This window comes from Halichondria panicea, chromosome 15 (genome assembly GCF_963675165.1).
Source record: "Halichondria panicea chromosome 15, odHalPani1.1, whole genome shotgun sequence".
In the NCBI taxonomy this organism is placed as follows: domain Eukaryota; kingdom Metazoa; phylum Porifera; class Demospongiae; order Suberitida; family Halichondriidae; genus Halichondria; species Halichondria panicea.
Genome location: NC_087391.1, coordinates 5,893,666 through 5,919,109, shown reverse-complemented (window position 1 = coordinate 5,919,109; position 25,444 = coordinate 5,893,666). Strand labels below are relative to the sequence as shown.

The 25,444-nt window shown below is 46.7% G+C and overlaps 4 protein-coding genes across 18 annotated transcripts; 3 read left to right on the top strand and 1 right to left on the bottom strand.

Annotated features, from left to right (window-relative positions):
* Positions 1 to 976: 976 nt before the first annotated feature.
* On the bottom strand, positions 977 to 15,250 carry LOC135348508 (unconventional myosin-X-like). Of its 14 annotated transcripts, none has more exons than XM_064546743.1 (32): positions 15,111 to 15,250; positions 14,871 to 14,977; positions 14,761 to 14,823; positions 14,339 to 14,591; positions 13,859 to 14,184; positions 13,477 to 13,725; positions 13,275 to 13,424; positions 13,048 to 13,140; positions 12,867 to 12,992; positions 12,512 to 12,751; positions 12,080 to 12,240; positions 10,568 to 12,026; positions 10,382 to 10,513; positions 10,169 to 10,327; positions 9,782 to 10,045; positions 9,494 to 9,691; positions 9,222 to 9,407; positions 8,834 to 9,046; positions 8,459 to 8,783; positions 8,029 to 8,348; positions 7,906 to 7,982; positions 7,775 to 7,856; positions 6,620 to 6,805; positions 6,377 to 6,570; positions 6,028 to 6,327; positions 5,898 to 5,973; positions 5,203 to 5,837; positions 4,622 to 5,085; positions 4,458 to 4,515; positions 2,235 to 4,317; positions 2,057 to 2,118; positions 977 to 1,256 (listed from the first exon to the last, which is right to left on the bottom strand). In XM_064546743.1, the coding sequence occupies exons 1-27, from the start codon at positions 15,148 to 15,150 to the stop codon at positions 5,748 to 5,750; spliced, it is 6,069 nt and encodes a 2,022-aa protein (XP_064402813.1). In that variant the 5' UTR covers positions 15,151 to 15,250; the 3' UTR covers positions 977 to 1,256; positions 2,057 to 2,118; positions 2,235 to 4,317; positions 4,458 to 4,515; positions 4,622 to 5,085; positions 5,203 to 5,747. The 14 variants fall into 14 exon arrangements, with proteins under 14 accessions (XP_064402813.1, XP_064402815.1, XP_064402807.1 ...); XM_064546745.1 differs by having other exon boundaries at positions 2,235 to 3,668; XM_064546737.1 differs by having other exon boundaries at positions 4,458 to 4,724; positions 4,906 to 5,085.
* Positions 15,239 to 18,859, top strand: LOC135348517 (poly(A) polymerase type 3-like). 2 transcript variants are annotated; one of them, XM_064546756.1, is made up of 15 exons: positions 15,239 to 15,398; positions 15,443 to 15,503; positions 15,552 to 15,698; positions 15,747 to 15,828; positions 15,872 to 16,035; positions 16,091 to 16,292; positions 16,353 to 16,491; positions 16,717 to 16,795; positions 16,847 to 17,058; positions 17,536 to 17,703; positions 17,755 to 17,867; positions 17,929 to 17,998; positions 18,047 to 18,113; positions 18,159 to 18,281; positions 18,617 to 18,859. In XM_064546756.1, exons 1-15 carry the CDS (start codon positions 15,379 to 15,381, stop codon positions 18,698 to 18,700), a joined length of 1,731 nt encoding a protein of 576 aa, XP_064402826.1. In that variant the 5' UTR covers positions 15,239 to 15,378; the 3' UTR covers positions 18,701 to 18,859. The 2 variants fall into 2 exon arrangements, with proteins under 2 accessions (XP_064402826.1, XP_064402827.1); XM_064546757.1 differs by having other exon boundaries at positions 18,600 to 18,859.
* LOC135348514 (nuclear exosome regulator NRDE2-like) lies at positions 18,830 to 22,583 on the top strand. Its single transcript, XM_064546753.1, has 5 exons — positions 18,830 to 18,961; positions 19,337 to 20,455; positions 20,712 to 22,189; positions 22,245 to 22,313; positions 22,364 to 22,583. The coding sequence occupies exons 1-5, from the start codon at positions 18,892 to 18,894 to the stop codon at positions 22,490 to 22,492; spliced, it is 2,865 nt and encodes a 954-aa protein (XP_064402823.1). The 5' UTR covers positions 18,830 to 18,891; the 3' UTR covers positions 22,493 to 22,583.
* LOC135348524 (speedy protein A-like) lies at positions 22,566 to 24,816 on the top strand. Its single transcript, XM_064546766.1, has 6 exons — positions 22,566 to 22,698; positions 23,592 to 23,757; positions 23,818 to 23,903; positions 24,003 to 24,174; positions 24,296 to 24,491; positions 24,631 to 24,816. Exons 1-6 carry the CDS (start codon positions 22,628 to 22,630, stop codon positions 24,660 to 24,662), a joined length of 723 nt encoding a protein of 240 aa, XP_064402836.1. The 5' UTR covers positions 22,566 to 22,627; the 3' UTR covers positions 24,663 to 24,816.
* The last annotated feature ends 628 nt before the right edge of the window (positions 24,817 to 25,444 follow it).

Below are 25,444 nucleotides of genomic sequence, written 5' to 3'. Positions count from 1 at the left end.
GTGGTTGGTTGGTCCATTCTATGGTGGTACTCCCTCCGTTGCACATGAAGAGAGAGAGAGGGATAGAATAGTCACCCATACACCACACAGCATACACTCGCCTTGGTGGTTGTACCACCCTAATTACTGTACACCCCTAGAGAGTACAGAACAAGGTAAACAGTAAACAGTTAGGTATCATGTCTCAGAACAACATAGAACCTGTGCCAGGACATGTGGCATGCTCGGTACGATCGGGTCATGACAACGTAGCTATTCTGCATCATTCCTGTCCAATCACCATTAAGTATCATTGCGCCCCCACTGGGCAGTATTGCTCTGTTCCGATTTCTAAATCCCATGCCTTCAGGGCTACCGATACCGCAACGCGATGGCAGAATCCCAAAAACAAGGAATCTAGAAATCGAACAGAGGCTATACTGTCAAGTTTTCCCAAAGGTAAGGATCGCTCAAGACGCTCGACTTGCTGATCATACAACAGGTCAACAGAGTCACAGCTAGTCCCTAAGGCAGGGCCTAGCACAGGCTCTACATCACCCTGAGGCATGATCCCAACTGTACAACGCTCTAATCAGTACTAACCTAGATACAAAGATAATCCATGCACACAAGCTCAAAGCTATTTAATAATAATATTAACACACAGTAACTTACCCACTGGAATAGGTAGCACTCTCTCCTCCTGTTCAAGTGGCAGGATAATGGAGTGGTTGGTTGGTCCATTGTATGGTGGTACTCCCTCCGTTGCAGAGAGAGGGATAGAGTAGCCATCATGCTGCCATACACGTACACAGCTACAAGCATATTTAAAGCGCAGCACTCATAGTAAGTGGGCGGGGCTATTCTTTGGGACAAAGGGCGACTCATTCATGAGACTACTATATCATATGCAGGCATGCATGTGGGACAAAGGACGACTCATTCATGAGACTACTATCATGCAGGCATGCATGATTCCGCTATAATTAATGATTAATTAATGGCAAAATTATTTTTATTATATTAATGGCAAAAATGCAGTTAGGTGTCTATTATTGTGTGTCAGTCTCTTAGTTGTCCTGCGAGTGTCCATAATTATTCAATCCATGGGCAAGGGAGGGCAGCAAATTGTATCATGATCGTAATAAAAAGGCGTATTACATGGTATAGTAGAGTCTGTCCCGGGTGGTGTGCTGTCCTAGCTGGTAGTAGGTAGGTCTTGTAGTGTTGGTTAGTTGGTGATGCTGGCTCTTAGTAGAACTTGCTGCTCCCTCCGACTAGGTGTGGGGATAAAGACACGGATGATGTGTGTACTGTACACAAAAACACAGCATGTACGACACAATGCATGGGTGGAGGTGTGGTCAAGAGGGTTACCATGTATGGGGGTGTGACCACATATCAGTACAGTGAGTGGGGGTGTGGCCCCATATATACAGGATGTGCAGGTACAATGTGTGTGGATAGAGGTGTGGTCTGCACTGATAATAATGAAGTGATTCCGTATGACCAGGTGAAAAACATAAAACAACCAAACCGACAATATACTAGACTATAGAATGAACTAAGAATGAACTAAGAATAAGCTTAGCCTGCGTAAGCAAGTTGGAGGAAGAAGCTGAGCAGAACAGAAACCGATCCAAACAGTGGCATACATTAATTTAGTGTAATAATTATACAGAATAACTTCTCCTGCATTGGTCCATCAGAGCAGTGGAGCCATCATCAGATCATTGCCACCATGGGAGTCCTCTCTGTATAAACTTACAACACACTTCACACTTCATGTAATATAAATGGAAGACACTCCCACGCACCATGCAAAGCTATGGTTTCCTGGCATTGAAATGAGAACAACTATACAACATTTCTCGAGGGCTCAAATAATGAACTTTCCCGCTACACAGTAGTAGAGGTCAATGCATAAGTGGAGTTAACTACCTAATGCTGGTACAATAATAAAATACAATTTCTTAAGCCAAGAGTAGAAGAAATGTTTTAAACTGGCTAGTGATTGAAGGCAATTGCATCTGACCCAAAACAGAGAAGGTACCGTACAATAATTATCAGACTATACCTTGTGTGGCCGACTCCCTTTGTTTAGAGTAGCCTTTCCTGTCAGAAAATCACATACACTGCCTGCAGATTGAGTGATGAAGAAAGGGGAGCTCAAGATGCTACTCTACAGTCAATTACTGATAATGTTACGAAATGTACAAGCAACAGAATATTCGTACATGATACAGTAACTGGACCTTTGGTGTCTATTATTGTGTGTCAGTCTCTTAGTTGTCCTGCGAGTGTCCATAATTATTCAATCCATTGGCGAGGGAGGGCAGCAAATTGTATCATGATCGTAATACAAAGGCGTATTACATGGGTATAGTAGAGTCTGTCCCGGGTGGTGTGCTGTCCTAGCTGGTAGTAGGTAGGTCTTGTAGAGTGTTGGTTAGTGGGTGATGCTGGCTCTTAGTAGAACTTGCTGCTCCCTCCGACTAGGTGTGGGGATAAAGACACGGATGATGTGTGTACTGTACACAAAAACACAGCATAGGATTGGGGTGTGGTCAAGAGGGTTACCATGTATGGGGGTGTGACCACATATCAGTACAGTGAGTGGGGGTGTGGCCCCATATATACAGGATGTGCAGGTACAATGTGTGGATAGAGGTGTGGTCTGCACTGTATAAAAATTAATGAAGTGATTCCGTATGACCAGGTGAAAAACATAACAACCAAACCGACAATAATATAGACTATAGAATGAACTAAGAATGAACTAATTAAGAATAAGCTTAGCCTGCGTAAGCAGGTTGGAGGAAGAAGCTGAGCAGAACAGAAACCGATCCAAACAGTGGCATACATTAATTTAGTGTAATAATTATACAGAATAACTTCTCCTGCATTGGTCCATCAGAGCAGTGGAGCCATCATCAGATCATTGCCACCATGGGAGTCCTCTCTGTATAAACTTACAACACACTTCACACTTCATGTAATATAAATGGAAGACACTCCCACGCACCATGCAAAGCTATGGTTTCCTGGCATTGAAATGAGAACAACTATACAACATTTCTCGAGGGCTCAAATAATGAACTTTCCCGCTACACAGTAGTAGAGGTCAATGCATAAGTGGAGTTAACTACCTAATGCTGGTACAATAATAAAATACAATTTCTTAAGCCAAGAGTAGAAGAAATGTTTTAAACTGGCTAGTGATTGAAGGCAATTGCATCTGACCCAAAACAGAGAAGATCATCTAAGTACCGTACAATAATTATTAGACTATACCTTGTGTGGCCGACTCCCTGTTTAGAGTAGCCTTTCCTGTCAGAAAATCACATACACTGCCTGCATTGAGTGATGAAGAAAGGGGAGCTACTCTACAGTCAATTACTGATAATGTTACGAAATGTACAAGCAACAGAATATTCGTACATGATACAGTAACTGGCCCTTTGGTGTCTATTATTGTGTGTCAGTCTCCTGCGAGTGTCCATAATTATTCAATCCATGGGCGAGGGAGGGCAGCAAATTGTATCATGATCGTTAATACAAAGGCGTATTACATGGTATAGTAGAGTCTGTCCCGGGTGGTGTGCTGTCCTAGCTGGTAGTAGGTAGGTTTTGTAGTGTGTTGGTTAGTTGGTGATGCTGGCTCTTAGTAGAACTTGCTGTCCCTCCGACTAGGTGTGGGGATAAAGACACGGATGATGTGTACTGTACACAAAAACACAGCATGTACGACACAATGCATGGGTGGAGGTGTGGTCAAGAGGGTTACCATGTATGGGGGTGTGACCACATATCAGTACAGTGAGTGGGGGTGTGGCCCCATATATACAGGATGTGCAGGTACAATGTGTGGATAGAGGTGCGGTCTGCACTGTATAAAAATTAATGAAGTGATTCCGTATGACCAGGTGAAAAACATAACAACCAAACCGACAATAATACTAGACTATGGAATGAACTAAGAATGAACTAATTAAGAATAAGCTTAGCCTGCGTAAGCAAGTTGGAGGAAGAAGCTGAGCAGAACAGAAACCGATCCAAACAGTGGCATACATTAATTTAGTGTAATAATTATACAGAATAACTTCTCCTGCATTGGTCCATCAGAGCAGTGGAGCCATCATCAGATCATTGCCACCATGGGAGTCCTCTCTGTACAAACTTACAACACACTTCACACTTCATGTAATATAAATGGAAGACACTCCCACGCACCATGCAAAGCTGTGGTTTCCTGGCATTGAAATGTGAACAACTATACAACATTTCTCGAGGGCTCAAATAACGAACTTTCCCGCTACACGGTAGTAGAGGTCAATGCTGGGTACAATAATAAAATACAATTTCTTAAGCCAGAGTAGAAGAAATGTTTTAACTGGCTATAGTGATTGAAGGCAATTGCATCTGACCCAAAACCGAGAAGATCATCTAAGTACCGTACAATAATTATTAGACTATACCTTGTGTGGCCGACTCCCTCTGTTTAGAGTAGCCTTTCCTGTCAGAAAATCACATACACTGCCTGCAGATTGAGTGATGAAGCACAAGATGCTACTCTAGAGTCAATTACTGATAATGCTACGAAATGTACAAGCAACAGAATATTCATACATGATACAATAACTGGCCCTTTGTCTCTCAGAGGTAGATCCACTCCATCCCCGGCCAATAACAGATTATCTTCTCCTCGATCAGAAAGCCAGCATTCTATGTTGCGGCCTGGAAGGCTAAGAATCATAGCACCATCCATACATCCATATAAAGTCAGTACCCAATGAATCATTACAATATGAAATACAGCAGATAATTGCATAATTATAGTGATGTAACTAATGGCTTGGAGATCTATATAATCCTGTGCTCATTAAAGGGGCTGAATACCAGAAGATAGTACACTACATCACTTACATAATTATTATACTGACCCTTTCCTGTCGTATCTTGTAGTGCTCTTATATATACGTACGTCAGCAGCCATTCAGTGATAAAAATTAAGAGTGGGGCGTCCCCCATAAAAGATGAAATGACAATAAAATTATGAGAGTGATTGAATGCTGAATCCTGTGCTGTGCAGCGTTGAGTAGTTATCTGTGAGTAAGACATGAGAGAACAATATAAGGACTTAACACAAGGCTGTCACTATAAAAATAATAATTATTAATATCCAACTACCACCTTGCTAGCTATATTTTTTATAGCACTCACCAAAAGTTTACCGACGTACATTAGGAGACAGCCGGCAGTACACCACACCTCGCGCGCCTTGCTCGATCTCTCTTTGCCTAGATCGTGGCTGCAAATGACATGTGCTCTATCGATAATTATGTCATGACATGCGCATATGCTGACAACTAAAATTAAGTTAATTTGTGGTGTGTACCTGAAGGTAGGCAGACAATTAATGTAAGGTTTCTCCAGCATTCGGTTTCTTCATTGGATGGGTTAGAGTTAGGTTCAGTGCATTTGGCCTGGATGGTATCACGTGACCGCAATGACATCAATGTACTGAACGTGATTCGTGCACACATGCATGCACACATGTCGGACCTCGATCCTCTGGGGCCGGAGTATATTATAGTACATATAATGATAGGTACACTATTTGCATTAAATAATTCAGTTTTATTAATTTGACCTCATTACAACAAAAAAACTAAGCGGCATGATATAAACGTTACTTGTGTGTATGGCATGTCGACACAAAATTAATACTACAACTGAAGGCAGCTACTGCCTTCATAGTTACAATGTTATGATCTTTTATTTACAGGTCCAGTTTTTCTCTGCTTTTCCACAATGAGGTGTGTGTAGTCACGAATAAGGTGGGCAATCTGGGAGGCCTGCACAGACCACATGCACACACACAGTCATACTGGGAATTACTACATGTACGTTCTTACCTGACTAGTGTTGAACACAAACTTAGTGCCTCGAGTCAAACTTTCAGTAACAATCATCAAGTTCTTGAGCGAAGGGCTACACAATCAGGCAATAATAAGTGTATACCTTATAAGGCAATTAGTTGCTTACCTATAGTTGACAATGTTCTTGTACTCATAGGTAACAAGAGAGTCCTTATCTCGTCGCTTGAGTATGTGTATGCCAGTTTGATTGACAGCCAGCCAGAGGTTCTTGGGTAGTGTGGTCGTGTAACCTTGTAACACATCAAATATGGTGGATCCATAGAGGGGCCATGTTCGCACAAAGCTCATGTAGGCTTCATTGCAATCACTCTCTGTCAGATCACTATATTCCCTGTGTTTCCTAGCAATGTCCTCAGGGCGCACACGCCCACGCATGTGCTTGGGTATGTTCCGCTCAATTAGTGTCCTGTGTATTAAGAGAAGTATGTACAGGTACACTAGTGTGATCTGCGTACGTGTAGTCGACAAGGTTTGATTGCTCTGATACTGTCCCCAGGACCACTTGTGCTCGCAAAGCAGCCAGATACACAGCTTCAGACACACTCACAGGGAACCTATCACTCACTACATCATCAATAGCTTGATGGAGAACAAGGTTCATTTCAACAGGATCATTCGGGTTCACAAAGGGTTTTACAAACAACCGTTTCTGCAAGTGTGCACTAGGGTAGGTATGTGCAGGTATAGAAACACTGTACCTTGAATGTAAGCTTGAGTATCTTGGGGGAGTTGGTACTTCGTGCATACTTCTCCCACTTGAACATGGCGTCTGCCACCTTTTCATTGACAAGCATGTTCCTCTCCAATTGACCAAACACTTCAAACAATGAGAATCCTTGTGCCCCACGCAAGAGACCAACACGATCCTTGACAACCTCCACCACCTAGGCGCAATACAAGAGAGGGGGGTACGTGAGAGGGGGGGTACACGAGAGGGGGGTACGTAAGAGGAGGACACATGAGAGGGGGATACATGAGAGGGGGTACGTGAGAGGGGGACACGTGAGAGGGGGGTATCGTGAGAGGGGGACACGTGAGAGGGGGACACATGAGAGGGGGTACGTGAGAGGGGGACACGTGAGAGGGGGACACGTGAGAGGGGGGTACGTGAGAGGGGGGTACATGAGAGGGGGACACATGAGAGGGGGTTACGTGAGAGGGGGTACGTGAGAGGGGGACACATGAGAGGGGGTACGTGAGAGGGGGGTACATGAGAGGGGGACACATGAGAGGGGGACACATGAGAGGGGGACACATGAGAGGGGGACACATGAGAGGGGGTACGTGAGAGGGGGACACATGAGAGGGGGGTACGTGAGAGGGGGGGTACACGAGAGGGGGGTACGTAAGAGGAGGACACATGAGAGGGGGGTACGTGAGATGGGATACGTGAGAGGGGGACACGTGAGAGGGGGGTATCGTGATAGGGGGACACGTGAGAGGGGGTACGTGAGAGGGGGGTACATGAGAGGGGGACACATGAGAGGGGGTACGTGAGAGGGGGACACGTGAGAGGGGGGTACGTGAGAGGGGGGGTACATGAGAGGGGGTACGTGAGAGGGGGGTACATGAGAGGGGGACACGTGAGAGGGGGGTACATGAGAGGGGGTACGTGAGAGGGGGGTACATGAGAGGGGGACACATGAGAGGGGGGTACATGAGAGGGGGTACGTGAGAGGGGGTACGTGAGAGGGGGACACATGAGAGGGGGTACATTAGAGGGGGTACGTGAGAGGGGGACACATGAGAGTGGGGTACATTAAAGGGGGTACGTGAGAGGGGGGTACGTGAGAGGGGGACACATGAGAGGGGGTACGTGAGAGGAGGGTAAGCTGTTTGGGGATATAGCCTACCTCTTGTGTCGTGGCTGATGCATCAAACTCTATAGCTCGGAACTGACCATCCATAAAGTAGAAGCGCTCGTGTATAGGACGTCTATATACAAAGAGGTCACACAAGCTATATGATACACACACAGTCTTACCTTCTGATGACACACTGCACTTCTCTATAGGACGGTGGGTACTTCCTGTTCTTGGCTGTTTGAGTGCGACTCATACACTATATACACAAATCAATAATTACACACACACATTTAAGAATGTACCTGCATGGCAAACTGGGCAAACTTCCCCTCTTCAGTAGCTACATCAACACCACAGCGCCTCAAGTGAGCCTGGAGATAGTTGACTATAGCTCTGTTGCGAGGTACCACCACTCCGGCCAATAGACATAGACAACGCCAGTTCTGAATGTTGATTCTTCCATTAGGGTCTGGTTGGTCAGTTGTCTGCTTGATGAGCTGTAGGTAGAGCTCATTGCAAAGTGCCTCTTTCTCAAGACATTTCTGAAGAGAGAGCTGCACCATCGTGACACAGTCGTCTGGGTCCACCTCCTCGAACCCTGACCCCGATGATGGCGTAATGCCTGCATGTACATGCACACTGACTTATTACACACTCCTCACACACTCCACATGCACACACACACACACACACACACACACACGCACACACACACACACACACTCCACTTACCGGCATGTTGCTGAACAGTGTAAAAGAGAGTGAGGGCCATGGTATCTAGTTCCCCTCCAGTCTCCCCTTCCAATACAGTCAATGGCTGCTTGAGCATGCTTTTACTGTACGACCAAAATGAGGCTTTGAAGATCTTCTCAAAGTCTTTCTCCTCTCGTGCTTTCTTGAGTTTCTCTAAGCGAGCACGATTATACCGTCTGAGGGTGGTAGTTAGGAAGTTGCCTTTGTCTGGAGGTTCTTGTAACATCTTGTGTTCCATTAAGGCTCTTCTGCAACTCCACACTTCTTGCCACAGCTTTGCCCTCTCCTCCTCTGACAGACGCACCTATAAAGCATGTATCATCTAATCATACAGTTCATGCACAACCAACTCACAGCTTTAGTTTTAGCCTCTCCCACTCGTTGCCAGTTGCTGTGTACTGGAGAGTAGCTGGCAATGAGGTTAGCAATGTCTTCCTTGTGGCCTGTCTCAAAGCTGAACACTTTCTGCTCCTCTGGTCCACCAGATTTCATGCAGAGAGTGATCACTTCTTCAATAATGTTGACCTCCACACTAGCCAGAGCATTGTAGGCATACTCTGCCATTATCTGTACACACAAGGGGACCATATTCAGCTCAACAACACCTCCTATATGATGCCACTGCACATTAATGTGTAAATGTGGTTTTTACTGTCTGTCTATAGTAGACCACGCAAATGAAAGCCATTACTAAAAAAGATTTTCCCAGGGATCAGTAAGTAGACGCCCAGTGTACACACACCTGCTTGCTTTTGGTGTTGACAAACTTGATTCCCTGCAGGTCTATAGCCAGTAGTAGGCTGTTGGGATAGGACCAGAAACCCTTGTAATAGACAGGGAAGAGCATACTACCATACAGAGGATAGTGCTTCACTGAAGTCAAATACCAGACCTTGGCCTGAATTTCAGTCTTCCCAGTTCCATATTTCTACACACACACACACACACACACACACACACACACACACACACACACAATAAGTGAAGGCAGTGGACTTAGTTTGTATTGAGTACCTTGTGTGCATCACCAATGGCCGCCTTCCATTCATTACGTGTGCGTGCTGGATTCCCTGACACTATTCTCTGTGGTAGGAAGCTCTCAATCTCATCATATCGATTAGCAAGTGCTTTAGAATGGTCCCCCCAGAGAACCTGTGCTTGCAGACCTGCCAACTGAAGAGCCACAGCTTCATTCACAGGGAACTCATCCACCTACACACAAGGACACAGTCATAAGCCACACACACACACACACACACACACACACACACCCACACACACACACACACACACTATCCATACCTTGACTACTGAGTTGACTGCCTGGGCATACATGAGGTGATACTCGACTGGGTCCTCTGGTATCTCCTTGGGGTGTCGAAACACTCTCTTCCTGAACACAAACTTTGAGTCCCCTCCTCCGAGTGCAGAGGTGTACGAAGGTTTCCTAGAGACAGTTGTGTACATCGTCATGGTGATGGAGGATCGTTTGTCTCTCTCCCATTGAGAAAGGACATCTCCCAAATATTCATGACTCTTTATAAAGTGCTCTGTCTCAGGATTTACCTGATAAACAGATAATTGGCATAAACATAATGCAAATGCTATTTGACCTCAAGTGTGTAGAATGAGTGTACAGAGCCTTCCCACCAGGTAATAACATCAGTGTGCATATTGTGATCACTGTACCTCATAGAGAGCCCATCCATCCACATTCTGTAGCTCAATCTTATCAGCCAGAGAGCGGATGACATCCTGTGCAGTGGCTGAAGGATCTACTCCCATTGCCTTGGCCTTGCCATCCAGGAAGTAGAACCTACAAATGAGCGGGTTCAGATTCTTGACCGCCTATATAATGGAGAGGGGTGACAAGTGAAGTGAGTGGGTTGTACACATTCTTACAGCCATCTCAATGGTGGACGGTGGCAAACGCCGTGCCGATACTTTGGTTAGCCTCATAGTGTGTAGACAAGCGGTTGCATAGCGACCAATGGTACGATCATCACTCAACGTTTGAAAGTAGGCCTGGAGAAACTAAGAAAACAGAATATTAATAATAACATTCTCAGAAGTGTATAATTATGATACCTTGTTGAAGTTCTTGCTGGGTGGGAAGGCAATGGTGCACAGAGTGAGGAAATGCCAGCCTCTGGAGACAGCTTCATCACTCGGGTTGTCTGTGATCTGACGAATCAGTTGACAAAATATCTCATCTCTTAGTTCAGGGCGCTCGATACCGTATGCAATGGTGCTCTGAATGATGAGATTGTATTGCTCTGCCTTGAGGTCTCCACGCAGCAGCTTACACAGATCCTTGAATATACCACAGGCCAGGTTCACATTCTCTGGGTCATGCATGTGCACAATGGATGTTGGTAGACTACTCGACTTGCTGAAGGAGAGCATATCTTGCTTAGAGACTGGGTCCTTGACTCGTGGGGCTCTACGCAAACTGAGAGTACTGAAGCCACCAGTGTCACGAGGGAAGTCATTGAAGTACATCTCAGCAAACTTGAGAAGAGGATATGCCGTTGGGTCAAACGCTTCTTCCTTCTTATTCGCATCTTCTTCCACACCCAGCAGCTTCTTCATGACTCTCCTTTGTCTACGTTGTGTGCGTGATAGCTCCCCTTTAGCTGAGGGAGGGGCTGGGGCACGACGTGACGGCTTCTTACGTCCTACCTCAGCTGCTTTCTCTGCAGCTTCAGAGCTCTGAAACATGGTCTCTAGATCAGCAGTGATCCCAGCTAGGAAGTCTTTCTCTTCCTTGCCCACTGCCTTAGGCCCATCTGATAGGAAATCAAACATCTTATCAAGGTCTACATCTCCAGTTTTGTTGACAGCTTTTTTGCTTTTGTGTTCGGCCATTTTGGCTAGTGTGAGTAGCTCCATTTGTGCAGCTTTGTACGCTTCTTCCATCGTACGCTCGGCAGAGGCTTTGGCTCGTTTCTCATCCTCCAACCTTTGTAGCCTCCTCCTCTCGGCCAACTCTTTAGCTCGTTTCTTACGCAATGCAGCAGCCAATTCTCTTGCCATCCAGCCGCGATAGTGTGCCTGAAGAACAATCACAGCGCGTCGCATTCTTACAAACTGTACACGAAGTCGATTTCCTCTATAAATCTTCTGCAGGACAAGTGCAGCAGACCTGAGACGCAGGAAAGCTTTGCGAGCCACCCATCCTCTCCACACCTTCTGTAACAAGATCATCTTGACACTCAATAGTTCCTTCCTTCTCTCTTCTAGAGGATCAAACACACTGTTCCGTAAGAACACTTGACTCTTGCCAATCTGCCACTCTGTGCTTGGTAGCTTGAGGGAAGTGAGAATGAGAGCAGCAGCTTTCTTATCATCGGCTGGTAGTGGATCTTTGGTTGCTAGGCAACTGTATTTGTTGAGGAACTCTCGAGCTGGAACATGAACGGGATAACCTTCTCGCCGAATCCTTACAATGTCCAACATTCCAGAATATCGTAGTTGAGTGACGATGAGGTCATCATCGTACAACTTGGGAGACTTGCTGTTGTTAGGCTTCAAGCAACGTACATACCTGCATGCATGCATGTACATGTGCAGTGTGTGTCTAATGGAGTCATTGCTTACCAAGGAGTGGTGGAATCCAAGACATCCACAAGAGCCAGTAGCTGGGTTCTAAACGTGTCCCCCACTGTGGGCTTGCCTTTGCCTGTCTTGGTAGCACTGATCAAACCCCTTGACTTTGTTGCTTGACTCTTGGCCCCCTCCATATAAGCAGTCAGCAAGTCCTGCATGGCATAACAACATCTTTCAACAGCCATAACTTCAGTATCGTTGATCCAATTTAATTTCTGAAAGCTTATAAAAAATGAATCAAATTTTTCGGGGCCATAATTTGTCTCTTTTCGGCCTTGGACCATCGGCTATAATAATAGTCAACACATTTGAAACGTCTCTTTCTAAACTCATGTTCTTGGAAGAATGGCTATAGTGGCTGTTCAAAGATGCTGCTCTAAACATTTAACGCTGCATACGAAATACACACATACACAAACGTACCCTGAACTTTGTGATCTCTCGAGTGAACGGAGAACTGGAGCTCTCGAGATAATCGAAAAACATATCTTGTTGCACATCTTTGTTCTTCTCTAGGAAGCCCTCTACACTGTAAGTGACAGGACCAGCATAGTGCGTGATGCCAAACTCTACACTCCATAATCGTTTGTCTGCTCCCTTGACAAAGTTGCCATGAGCACCCATCTCACGATGAAGCTTCTGAAGGAACGACTCATCCGTGGCCTGAGGGGTCATATGATGGGGGCAGTAACGAGGGGTCATATGAGGGGGGCAGTAACGAGAGGTCATAAGGGGGGGCAGTAACAAGGGGTCATATGAGGGGGGCACTGGGACTTACCCGTGGGAACCTGCACTCTTCATCCAGCAGCCTAATGATGCACTTGGGAGGTTTCTCTATGAGCTCCAAACAGAGAGAGTTGTCAGTGAAGGAAATGTGCGAGTAGTTTATACCCTCCTCCTTGTACTATAGGGGTCAGGGGTCAGTATAGAGGTCAAAGGTTATATGATATTTAACGTACAATCTGTTGCTCCAGTTGAAAGACATAATGATTGAAGAACTTGTGAAGCTTCTCGTTAGTGTAGTTGATGCATAGCTGCTCAAACGAGTTGTGCTGTATAGGGAAGTAGGGTCAGAGGTCAAAGGAGGGAGTTGGGTAAAAGGTTAAGGTACATGTAGGGAAGCTAGGGGTGAAAGTACAGGCAGAGGGTAGGGGTCAGAAATCAATTGCATGGATATTGCTCTCACTTTGAAGTTCTCAAAGCCGAATATGTCGAGAACACCGATGAATCTTGCAGACTCAGTGCCAGGGTTAGTACAAGAGTTGATCTGATGCACCAACCAAGAGAAGGTTCTTGAGTAGAGTGCCTTTACCATGGCATGTCTGTTCTCCCGTGCCTGCATGTATGGGGGGGATAGCTATTGACTCACTATATTATTATATCCTCACCTCATGGAACTTGAGGGCGATGTCAGTGGTGGTTCCCTTGACTGTGATCTGACGTGTAGTGCAAACCTTGCGCATCTGAGCCTCTGAAATACCAAGTAACTTAGCTATCTTGACAATCACAGCTCCATCTTCCTTAGTGAGCTGACATGCTTCAGACTCAGTGTCTTGGAAGTCAAGGTTACCAATCCACAATACAGCAGAGAGCACACGGAATATACCAGTGGAAAGGTCATCAGAAACATTGAGCACCTAAGATAATAATATATAATAATTACAGTAGAGACACATTAAAGATTACCCCCCCCCCCCCCCATAACCTGATGGCTGGTAGCTGCCACCCCCCACCCCCCCATAACCTGACTGGCTGGTAGCTGCCACTCACTTGAAGTGCTAGTCTCAACTGGTCAAACATCTCGACATCATTAACTCCCTCCAGTGTGTAACAGCCGCTCTGGTTGAGGTACTTGTAGGTGGATGGTGGCTCTAGCAACAACTCCCTACGCATTTCCTTGTTAGCCATTCCTGCAGCCACCAACTGATAGAATATGTGATAGTTGCGTTCATCTGTAGACTGGAAACTGATGCGAGACAACTCAAGCAGATAGTCCTGGATGATGCAGCCACTGATCTGAGTACGGTTGTCAAAGCACACCTGAATAAACTTGCCAAATCTGGAGCTGTTGTCATTTCTCACAGTCTTAGCATTGCCTGTGTGGGTGGTGTGTGGGTGATGTGTGGATGGTGTGTGGGTAGTGGGTGATGTGTGGGTGGTGTGTGGGTAGTGGGTGGTGTGTGGGTAGTGAGTGATGTGTGGGTATAGTGGGTGGTGTGTGGGTAGTGGGTGGTGTGTGGATAAACGTACCAAATGCCTCTAGGACAGTGTTAGCTTCGAGGATCTGATGCTCTACCCACCGTGTTACTGAACACGTAACAGAACATAGATACTGCAGAATGAACTTGGTAGTCTCAGTCTTGCCAGCGCCACTCTCTCCACTGATAATACACGACTGATTGCAACGCTCGTCTTGAAGCGATACAAGTGCTGACTCAGCAGTAGCAAACACATGAGGAGGAACGTCCGACATCTGGTGGCCATGGTAACGCTCAATCATGTCCTGTTATAATTATGAAGTGTATAAAGTGTGGAGTAGTTAGTGTGCTTAGTGTGTGTTTAGTGTGCTTAGTGTGCTTAGTGTGTTTAGTGTGTTTAGTGTGCTTAGTGTGCTTAGTGTGTTTAGTGTTTAGTGTGCTTAGTGTGCTTAGTGTGCTTAGTGGGGTACTGACCTTCTCGTATATATCCAACATATAGTAAGGATTCACTGCCACGAGGATAGTGCCAGTGTATGTCTGTGAGGGATGATAACAAGGCAGCGTGCAGAGCTACGATGACTTACATAGATCCTCCCCTGGTGGAAGCGGACCTTGAGGTTTGTATTGATGCCATACTCATCTATCTCACTTATAACAGTCATGTCGGGCACACCATCTTGAGGCCGAGCACCTGCAGGACACATAACGAGCTGCGCGTTACCCCCCCCACCATGCATGCAGGCGAGCTACGCCCCCCTTTTAGACTAGCTATTCCGCAGCCTCTACAACATGCATGCAGAGACAGAGAAGTGGCTAGTGCTTACCTTCTGTGACGAGCCTGGGTCTGTCCAGTATGGAGCTCATAGTTGCAGCAACTCAAGGACACACTGTCTATAGAGAAGCTGCTATGAGACCAGTTAGGAGACAAACAAACAAGTCGAGGCAACGCCCATCTATTGAGGCCTCCCACTCATGAGTCACGTGATTCTCTCATGGCGTACTAGCGCTATAGCTGCTCTGTGCTGTGTTTCAGTTGGTTGTTAGAAGTTACTTGATGGTCTGCCAAGGCTTGGGCTGTCCCCTTCAGCAAAGATGGCTGCCCTCCAGCAAGGGTGAGTCTGTACAGGCCCTGTACACACTCTCACCCCCCCCCCAGGTCAAAGCCTATGGGTCTAGGAGTAACCTCTGCTCTGAGTCATGCCGGCCCCACGGCCCTGGTGAGTACCAGTACATCATCAGTGTCCATTATTAGGCCCTGTCTGTAGGACCTGAGACTCACTCACGCTCTGGAGGAGTGCTTGCGATCAGCCGATATGTTTGACACTCGTGTAGGAGAAGCCCATCGTTTGCTGGTTCTGGGTCGTCTGAATGAACTAATGAAGCGCTGGGTTACCCAAATCTCCATTGATAAGGTGCCCTTCTCTTGTGGAGTGTGTGTCTATTAACAGTATGTGTTTCAGGGAAAGACAGAGGAAGAAGCCAAGCAAGTGAGTGGCAAGATCTTCACCTTTGGTTCATATCGTCTCGGTGTGCATGGCAAAGGTTAGACACACAGTGTTGGAGTGTGATATGACTGTCTCTGTAGGTGCTGACATCGACACATTGTTAGTCGCCCCTCGACATATCAACAGAGACGATTTCTTTGATTCTTTCCACACCCTCCTATCTAAAGAGAAGGGTGTGACCGATGTGCGGGCTGTGCCTGATGCTTTTGTACCTGTCATCAAATTAGTGTTTGAAGGAATAGAGGTGATGTATTCATCCTACTAGCTGTGTTCTTATCTCTGACTGTGTGTGTTTGCAGATTGACTTGTTATTTGCCCGCCTTGCCCTCCCCACTCTTCCCTCTAATCTCAACCTCCTGGATATGAGTCTCCTCAAGAACTTGGATCAACGCTGTGTACGCAGTCTCAATGGTTGTCGTGTGACTGACTCCATTCTGTCACTAGTACCTAACAAAGATACCTTCAGACTTGCCCTGCGTGCTGTCAAGCTGTGGGCTAAGAGTAAGGACACCACTGTGCCTATAACTATATGTGTCATTATCTAACCTCTCCATTACTCAGAGCGTGGGATCTATTCCAATGCCCTGGGTTACCTTGGAGGGGTGTCCTGGGCCATGCTGGTGGCGAGAATGTGTCAACTCTATCCCAACGCTGCAGCTTCAACTATCGTACTCAAGTTCTTCTTTGTGTTTGAGAAATGGTACGTGTCTGTGTGTGTGTGTGTGTGTGTGTGTGGGTGTGGGTGGGTGGGGTGTGTGTGTGTGGGGTGTGTGTGTCTGTGTGTGTCTGTGTGTGTCTGTTGTGTGTGTCTGTCTGTCTGTGTGTGTGTGTGTGGGTGTGTGTGTGTGTGTGGGTGGGTGGGGGTGTGGGTGTGTGTGTGTGTGTCTCTGTGGGTGGGTGTGTGTGTCATTATCTGCTGTTATAGGGAGTGGCCTAAACCTGTGCTGCTCAAGGCTATGGATGAAGACACTATGGGACTAGGTCATTCTGTATGGGACCCCAAGGTAATGAGTGTACTAGCCACACCCCCTTTAATGCCACACCCCCTTATTCAGGTGAACCCTTCTGATCGCTATCATCTAATGCCCATCATAACACCGGCCTACCCTCAACAAAACTCCACCTTCAACGTGACCCACTCTACTCGTGACATAATGATGAGGGAGTTTAAGCGTGGGCTAGCTATGTGCACTGACATGCTCTCTGGCTTTGATAACATCTCATGGACACAACTGTTTACACCCATCAACTTCTTCTCTCTATACAAGTGAGCACACACTAGACTGTGGTCGTCTGGGTTGGGGGGGGGGGCAGGGTTTCATACAGGATTTTTAGCTGGGTGGTGGTTATCTGAGGTGCAATTTGAGTTTTTTGTGTGCTTCAAACCATACATTTTACTAGTCATTGATGAGATTTTAAGTCATGCATTTTTATTATGACATCATTAATTTTCAGATTTCTAGGGGAGGGGGAATTTGGCTGGGGGTGGGAAATCCCAGGGCCCCCCCTTCTGTATGTAACCCTTGTGGCAGATTAGCAAATAGAGACATAAATGTGAGCAGTGGTTTTGTGGTTTGCTGTGTGGTAGTCATGTGCTGTATTGGAGTACAAGTATACATTGACCCTGTGTGCAAGCACTACATTGACCCTACATTGACCCTGCTTGTGTGTAGGCACTCATTGACCCTACATTGACCCTGCTTGTGTGTAGGCACTCATTGACCCTGCTTGTGCTTGTGTGTAGGCACTACATTGTCATCTGTGCCAAAGCCACGGATAGTGACAAGTTGCTCAAATGGAATGGACTAGTGGAATCCAAGATTCGTATTCTGATTGGTCAGTTGGAGAGCAATGAAGGAATAGAGTTGGCTCACATCTACCCTCGCTCCTTTGGTCCTCCCACACCAGACTCGTGAGTTGACCACACCCCCTTCCTTTCACACCCCCACCATTGTCCAAACAGGGAGGAGTGTCTACTCATGTGGTTCATTGGATTAGTGTTCCTCAAGAACTCTTCAGGAGGACTTAAGATCACCATCACCATCACCAGTGAGATACAGACCTTCACTAATGCTGGTAATAGCCATCCCGCCCACCTAGTGTGTGCTGTGTGTTTCATTCCCTCCTTTTTGTTCAGTTGTGGCAGCTACCAGTAGAAATGCAGAGGTCAGAGAGGGCACTGAACTAGAGGTCAAGCATGTGAGAAGGTACGTGTGTGTGTACTGTGTGTACTGTGTGTACTCTCCCCTCTCCAGGAAGGAGCTGTGTTCCTACCTGCCAGAGGCTCAAGTGCCACCACAGGCTAAGAGGAAGCGACCATTGGTGAGTGTGTGTATGCCGCACAACCTTAACCACACCCTCACACAGGATGTGATGGAGACACCATCTCCAGTGCTCTATAAGAAACCTCGGGTAGCTACAGAAGAGATCTCCTCGCTGGCATTGAGTGATAGCTCCCTGGACAGCAGTCTCAGCAGTCTCAGCAATAAGGTAACTGTCTCACTGTCCGTGCATTCATTGTCTCCGTCTGTACAGAGCTCTAGTGTGTGTGTGTGTGTGTGTGTGTGTGTGTGTGTGTGTGTGTGTGTGTGTGTGTGTGTGTGTGTGTGTGTGTGTGTGTGTGTGTGTGTGTGTGTGTGTGTGTGTGTGTGTGTGTGTGTGTGTGTGTGTGTGTGTGTGTGTGTGTGTGTGTGTGTGTGTGTGTGTGTGTGTGTGTGTGTGTGTGTGTGTGTGTGTGTGTGTGTGTGTGTGTGTGTGTGTGTAGTGTCTCCTTCTGTACAGAGCTCTTGTGTGTGTGTGTGTGTGTAGTGTCTCCTTCTGTACAGAGCGCTGGTGAAGAAACTGCTGCCCCTCCAGCCTCCAATAACAAGATTGTCCTTAAGTTGATCTCACCTCCCAACAAATCATGACCTGTCTGTCCTGCACAAACTCATCTATCCTTTCATGAACACTCTTATTATGTACGTCCTGTCTTGTCATGATCTGTGTCACTGTGTGTAGTGCATTGCATTCTTGTGTATACATTGTACCACAAATTAATAATGAAATAAAAATTAATAAGTTACTTATTACTCTGACGATTACCTCCGAGTATTAATTAATGACGAACATGTTCCCATCTGGTCGACCCACTGCTAGCGCTAGCGACTCTACTGAAGACAGTGCTCCAAGTAAGAACATAGCTCTATATAGACACACACACACACATCTCCATCCCCCCCACACACACACATCTCCATCCCCCACACACACACACATCTCCATCCCCCCACACACACACATCTCCATCCCCCCCACACACACATCTCCATCCCCCACACACACACATCTCCATCCCCCACACACACACACATCTCCATCCCCCCCACACACACACACATCTCCATCCCCCCCACACACACATCTCCATCCCCCCCACACACACACATCTCCATCCCCCCCACACACACACATCTCCATCCCCCCACACACACATCTCCATCCCCCACACACACACATCTCCATCCCCCCCACACACACACATCTCCATCCCCCCACACACACAGGTTGGCTGCATAATCCCAGCTTTGACCAGAGTGCGAGCAGCTTCGACTGTATTCATCCCAGCGAACCACGCCCCCCTGAGCACACCACCTCTCATAAACACAAACAACCTCCTACTAAACCTACTCAAGATGTCTACACAATTAATGCCACTCAAGATAAAAGCAACCTTCGTTATGATTCTCTATACAGTGGACATGTGAGTAGTTATACTCGACAATTCCCCGTATTGGGCCTCAGCTCAGACCAAGCTATCTCATTGGACGATGGACGAGGAAGAAGAGGAGGAAGGAACAAACGACACAAAGAAAAGTCCAATAGATATTTCACGTCCCCTTCCCCAGCCAAGTGTGAGGAGATGCTATCAGTGTGTGGGTCTGAGGTAGTGAGCCTTGGTGAGGTAGTGAGCCTGTCTCCATCTGATGGACCCACTCATGAGAGCTATAGCACCACTGATAGCAGGACGAGGGACTACAATCAAGCTTTAGCTGCAGACCCTCACAATGTTCAACTGTGGCTCAAGTTTATTACTGCTCAACATTCCTTATGCAACGGTGTAAAGGAGGCAGCAATGAACGATAGGAAGATGGCCATATTCGAGCGAGCCTTGTCTAGTAATCCCAAGAGTGTTGAGTTGTTGTGTGGACACATGCGACTATTAGCTACTCTCAAGGAGCCCAACTTTGTGCTCAAGCGATGGAAGGAATTAGTATTCATCCAACCAAATGTGCCACAACTTTGGATGGGCTACATCAACTTTTGTCAGAACGATTTCACTAATTTCTCTAGTGAAAGTGTTGGGTCTGTGTATGGCAAGTGCCTCCACACCCTCTCCATGATCCAAGAAGGCACTCTCAAGTCCCACTCTCCTCTTCCCAACAGCCAACAATGGACACTCCATATCTTCCAGTCATATTGTGAGTTCCTGAAGGGATCTGGACACACGGAGAGAGGAGTAGCTGCTTACCAAGCCTTGTTGGAGCTCAACCTTTGCTCTCCATCTCATCTGCTGGCAGCACCTTTGGAGACACTACTCACTGAACTAGGCCACTTCTGGAGGAGCCACTCACCTAGACTGGGAGAGAGACATGCTCGAGGCTGGACCAACCAACCACCTCAAGGTACTACACTGTTATACTGCATTGCAAGAGAACTCTCTCTTGCACTTTATATGCTATAATCATAGGTACATGTATCTATTCAGTTTGGCCCTATATATGAGCAAGCTTACATGATATGTGCTTCTGTTTTCGTAGCTAAATTGAGAAGCCAATACTTTTGTTGTGAACAAATATCCAATTTCCGTTTTGATAGTGCTAGAATAATTATGGTGCTCTTATACACTTAGCCTGGGGAGACGTTAACATTCCTTATTAGGTCCTCAGCTGGACATAAATCTGACCTCTGACCCCCCTCTGGAGGACGATGATGTTGACTTAGTGAGTGGTGTACCAGAGAAGGAGGCGTGGCTTAGACTGGAGGGTCATAGAGGGGCGTGGCATTTCCTGCCCTGGGTACAAGAGGAGGATCCATTGGACAGAGAGAGAATCGTGTTCTTTGAGAGCATACAGTCCATATTGTTTAGAGTGGAGAGCAAACAACTGAAACTGGAACTGGTTATGAGATTTCTGCAATATTTGGGTGCCCTAACGCCCACTCCATATACAGGGTATGTTGTTGAGCCTGTACAGTTGTCGTCAAGTATAGTGTCCGTGTTTAGCAGTCTGTTGTCTGATGGTGTGAATATCGGCTCTAGTTTGAATCCATCCCCCCTTGCCTGTGAGAGTATTGCTGAGTTAGTAGAGGTCCTATCAGAGAGTCTACTACACAACCAGCAACCTCCTCCCACCCACTCTCTTGTGTATGCCACCATCTCTTACCTGTGTCAGCAATGTCTGACCCACCTCTCCTCTTGTGAGCATGCAGGCACACAGTTAGGTCTAGTCTGGACTGCTAACACACTCAAGGCATCACAAGGAAACACAGCACTCAAGAAACTACCTCAGAAGGTCATCAAAACGTTGTTAAAAACTCAACGGAATAATCTCGAGTTGTGGAGGTGTTGTGCACTAGTTGAGCATTTGCTAGGTAATGATTGCCTGGCTGTATTCCACACTTTATTGGCTTCATCTCTGACACCTCGATTGGTTGCCACCCTGGTAGAGGTTACCATGACTACAGCGGACCCCCCACAAGCGGCACTCAATGCACTCCTGTGCCTGAGTGAGGGCACCTACACTACAGGTCCTGTAACACCTACACGAATATTGAGGGCCAACTTTTCACCACCCTCCAATGGTTCACCTTTGAATGTGTTGCACAGTGGTTTGTGTAAGGTGTATTTTGAGTATCTGACTGCAGGTTTGTCCCGTGCCTGTGCTACACTAGAGGAGCTGTGTTCTTGTCTGTGTGCCCACAGTGACCTACTACTAACCCTTCGAGTGCGGCAAGTGCGGTTGTGTCTTCAGTCTCCCCGCACTGAGCCCCGATATCTGAGAGGAGTGTTGGAGTCTGGGTTAGTTGTGTGTCCAGGTCATCCTTGGTTGCTGGCTAACAAGCTCTTGTTGGAAGAGCAGGCCTTTAGTGTGGGCCGGCTACACAGAGGAGACCCTAGCTACGGAGGGGGACAACTGTTTGCTGTGCTGCAAGAGCTAAGACGATTGGAGAGAATGGCCACCCTGAGTGGTAGCAGCAAAGGAGCTCTGAGGAGGGCACTGGGCCTACTGGAGACTGCTGTGGGCCGGGCCCAACCAATGGGCCTACTGGAGACTGCTGTGAGCCGGGCCCAACCAATGGGCCTACTGGAGGCTGCTGGTACACAGCCACTGCTGTGGAGAGTCTATCTTATTGTACAGGTGAGTGTGTGTGTGTGGTTTCTATTGATTGTGTATTGACCACGATTACCCACAGGCCCTGGTAGATCCCAGCCAGTTGATGGCACTGTTCTATAGAGCCATACATGCCTGTCCCTGGTCTAAGGTGAGTTATTTGTAAGGCTCTATAATGCATTCCAATAATATTTCTCCTAGGCTCTCTATATGGAGGGTGCTGCACTGCTACCAGGCAACCAACTCAAGCAAGTGTTGGAAGTCATGGAGGACAAAGGCATTCGATTGAGAACACCTTTAGAAGAAGTACAACTGCTATTAACTGAGTGACTACATTTTTGTATGCTTGGTTGCTTTTTCATGTATATGTGACTCTGTTTGTTGCTATGCTTTGTACATGTATCATGTGAACTCAGCTAAAGCACAGGTGCCAGTCAAGTATAGCTAAATAGAGATAGACCAAGAATGGCCAATGCTGTGGATAGAGGTCTGAAGAGGTCTCACTGTCAAGAGCAGCCCTGGGCACTTGCAGGAATGTGAGCTGCTGTATAATGAGTTGCTGTACCCTATTAGTCAGCATGCCACCCAAGACTCTAACTGTGTGCCTCATGCCTCATTAGACCCACTATTCTAGGAAGCCTTTATAAAGTAATTGACAATTTTAACTTTGTTGATGGTATTAAATTATATAAAGTGGACAAAATTTCACAATTAATTAGTTTTGTTGGGCTCTGTGTGCATTGTGATCATTCAGTGTAATTAGCCAACTCCAGTGTTGTTAGGGAACCCTCTTCATTGTGTGTGTAGGTATTCTAGGTATGGTGTTGTATTCTCTGCAGGGAGGCCAGCAGTCCTGAGGTGGTGTAGGGTTTAGTATGGTGTTGTATTCTCTGCAGGAAGGCCAGCAGTCCTGAGGTGGTGTAGGGTTTAGTATGGTGTTGTATTCTCTGCAGGGAGGCCAGCAGTCCTGAGGTGGTGGGGTGTAGGGTTTAGTATGGTGTTGTATTCTCTGCAGGGAGGCCAGCAGTCCTGAGGTGGTGTAGGGTTTAGTATGGTGTTGTATTCTCTGCAGGGAGGCCAGCAGTCCTGAGGTGGTGGGGTGTAGGGTTTAGTATGGTGTTGTATTCTCTGCAGGGAGGCCAGCAGTCCTGAGGTGGTGTAGGGTTTAGTATGGTGTTGTATTCTCTGCAGGGAGGCCAGCAGTCCTGAGGTGGTGGGGTGTAGGGTTTAGTATGGTGTTGTATTCTCTGCAGGGAGGCCAGCAGTCCTGAGGTGGTGGGGTGTAGGGTTTAGTATGGTGTTGTATTCTCTGCAGGGAGGCCAGCAGTCCTGAGGTGGTGTAGGGTTTAGTATGGTGTTGTATTCTCTGCAGGGAGGCCAGCAGTCCTGAGGTGGTGTAGGGTTTAGTATGGTGTTGTATTCTCTGCAGGGAGGCCAGCAGTCCTGAGGTGATGGTGTTTGATGGGTTCCCTCAACGAAAGCTCCACTGTCCAGCTCAACCTGACAATTATCTGATGGCGTTTCTGGAGCTATTGGATGATGACATCATTCAAGATTTCCTCTGGGTGGACGGATGTGCCAAGCTAGCTGATAAGGTACATACACATGTCCCCTTTACTGACAATGGCATCCCGTGTGTGTGTGTGTGTGTGCAGTATCTACTGGCCATGGTGTTTGTGTACTTCAGAAGAGCCAATCTCTCTCTCAAGGAATTCGACCGACTCAACTTCTTTATAGCATTGTAAGTGTTCACACACACACACACCCCCGTACCCCACACACACACACATACACACCCACACACGGTGCCTGACTCGAACCCTCTTTATTGTGTGAGCAGGTATTTGGCCAATGATATTGAGGAAGATGAGGAAGATGAGAAGTACGAGATATTCCCTTGGGCCATTGGAGAGGACTGGATGAGTCAGTTCCCCAAATTCCTTCTAGCGAGAGACAGTCTGTGGAATAGGATGGGGTTCAGGGCCGTGGTCAGTAGGAGAACCTGTGATGAGGTGAAGCCATGCACAGTTTCCTGTTTACACTGGCTCTCTAGCTAGGGGTATTTTAGAGCATTCCAGCCACTAATTGGATGTCACGTCTGTTGCCATGTTTAGTGTGTTGTTCCCACTGTAGGTGATAGGTATGGTTCCAGGCCACCCTGCTTGGTTCAGGGAGAGACAGGCTCATCATGCTGGAGCACTCAGACCTTATCTGAAGCCCCCCTCTCCACGTTATGGCCGCCAGTCACCTGCCTACTGCCCACACTGTGCATGCCCACAACCACTACTACCTAAGAGGGATCTGCTTGATGACATTGATGGACAACAAGGTATTTATAGCACTGCATGTATAATAATAGAATAGTAGCTGTCTGGCCTAGCCAAATGGTCCCAGAGTGCTAGCATAGAGAGCTGACTATATTGGGTAGAGTACATTCATCTCTTGCCAACCTCCCACCCACTCTCCAGGTCTGCTCATGATGGAAGCAAGAGAAGAGTGAAGTAACTCTATAGCTATAGTCATACGAACCAGTGTCATGCATCATGTGTATGTGCACCTTTTTAACTCATGTTACACTGATTTTTACCTGATCACTTATTATTCACTATTGCTGACAATCTCATGACTATTGATACATAAATTATATGACCACATTACAAGTGTTGACACAACTATTGTTCTGAAGTGTTCTAAGTGGCTAATAAGTCTTTGAGGTGCATGCCTAAGGCTTCCTCCTGAGAACTGAACACAAGAATTCTGTAGCAATGAAACATGATAGCTGTCAAGGTTGGCATGCATGCAAGATGACCTCTAAACCCATTATACCTGTGTGTTGGTAATGACTGGGTTAAGGTGTACTACCACTGCTGTGAGTGTTAGGGTGGCAATGACCAAGTGTCAGGTTCTCTAGTGTAGCTAGAGCAACTGACAGCTCTCACACTATGTGGCAACACTTTGTTAGGTACCAGTCAACAAGCAACACCTTGTCAGTAATTGAGAGACACCTATACTGTACTACAACAGAACATCTTGATTACTGTGCATGGTAGGTAGGCCATGCATCACAGTAGGATAGCACTGGATCCACCACACTGCCACCTGCATGAACAACATATCACATGTTTCTTGATCACACACAATCTTTACAGCATTCATTGTCTCACCGCATTAATTAGAGAGCTTTGGTGACATTGTCTTGTATACAGTGGACATTGTTTGCATGTGTAGTAGACCAGGTGCTCCCAGCTATACTCTCAGGGGGACCCAGATGGCCCCAATATA

Coding starts and splice junctions, on each gene's coding strand:
- LOC135348508 (XM_064546734.1), bottom strand. CDS start 15,150: ATGAGCTCCATACTGGACAGACCCAGGCTCGTCACAGAAG. Junction 9,692..9,781: donor CAGTCAACTCAGTAGTCAAG/GTATGGATAGTG, acceptor CCTTGTGTGTAG/GTGGATGAGTTCCCTGTGAA. Junction 5,974..6,027: donor AAGAACATTGTCAACTATAG/GTAAGCAACTAA, acceptor CTGATTGTGTAG/CCCTTCGCTCAAGAACTTGA.
- LOC135348514 (XM_064546753.1), top strand. CDS start 18,892: ATGACGAACATGTTCCCATCTGGTCGACCCACTGCTAGCGCTAGCGAC. Junction 18,962..19,336: donor TACTGAAGACAGTGCTCCAA/GTAAGAACATAG, acceptor CCACACACACAG/GTTGGCTGCATAATCCCAGC. Junction 22,314..22,363: donor ATGCCTGTCCCTGGTCTAAG/GTGAGTTATTTG, acceptor TATTTCTCCTAG/GCTCTCTATATGGAGGGTGC.
- LOC135348524 (XM_064546766.1), top strand. CDS start 22,628: ATGGCCAATGCTGTGGATAGAGGTCTGAAGAGGTCTCACTGTCAAGAG. Junction 23,904..24,002: donor CTCAACTTCTTTATAGCATT/GTAAGTGTTCAC, acceptor TTGTGTGAGCAG/GTATTTGGCCAATGATATTG. Junction 24,492..24,630: donor TGACATTGATGGACAACAAG/GTATTTATAGCA, acceptor CCCACTCTCCAG/GTCTGCTCATGATGGAAGCA.
- LOC135348517 (XM_064546756.1), top strand. CDS start 15,379: ATGGCTGCCCTCCAGCAAGG. Junction 15,699..15,746: donor CCCAAATCTCCATTGATAAG/GTGCCCTTCTCT, acceptor TATGTGTTTCAG/GGAAAGACAGAGGAAGAAGC. Junction 18,114..18,158: donor CTAAGAGGAAGCGACCATTG/GTGAGTGTGTGT, acceptor ACCCTCACACAG/GATGTGATGGAGACACCATC.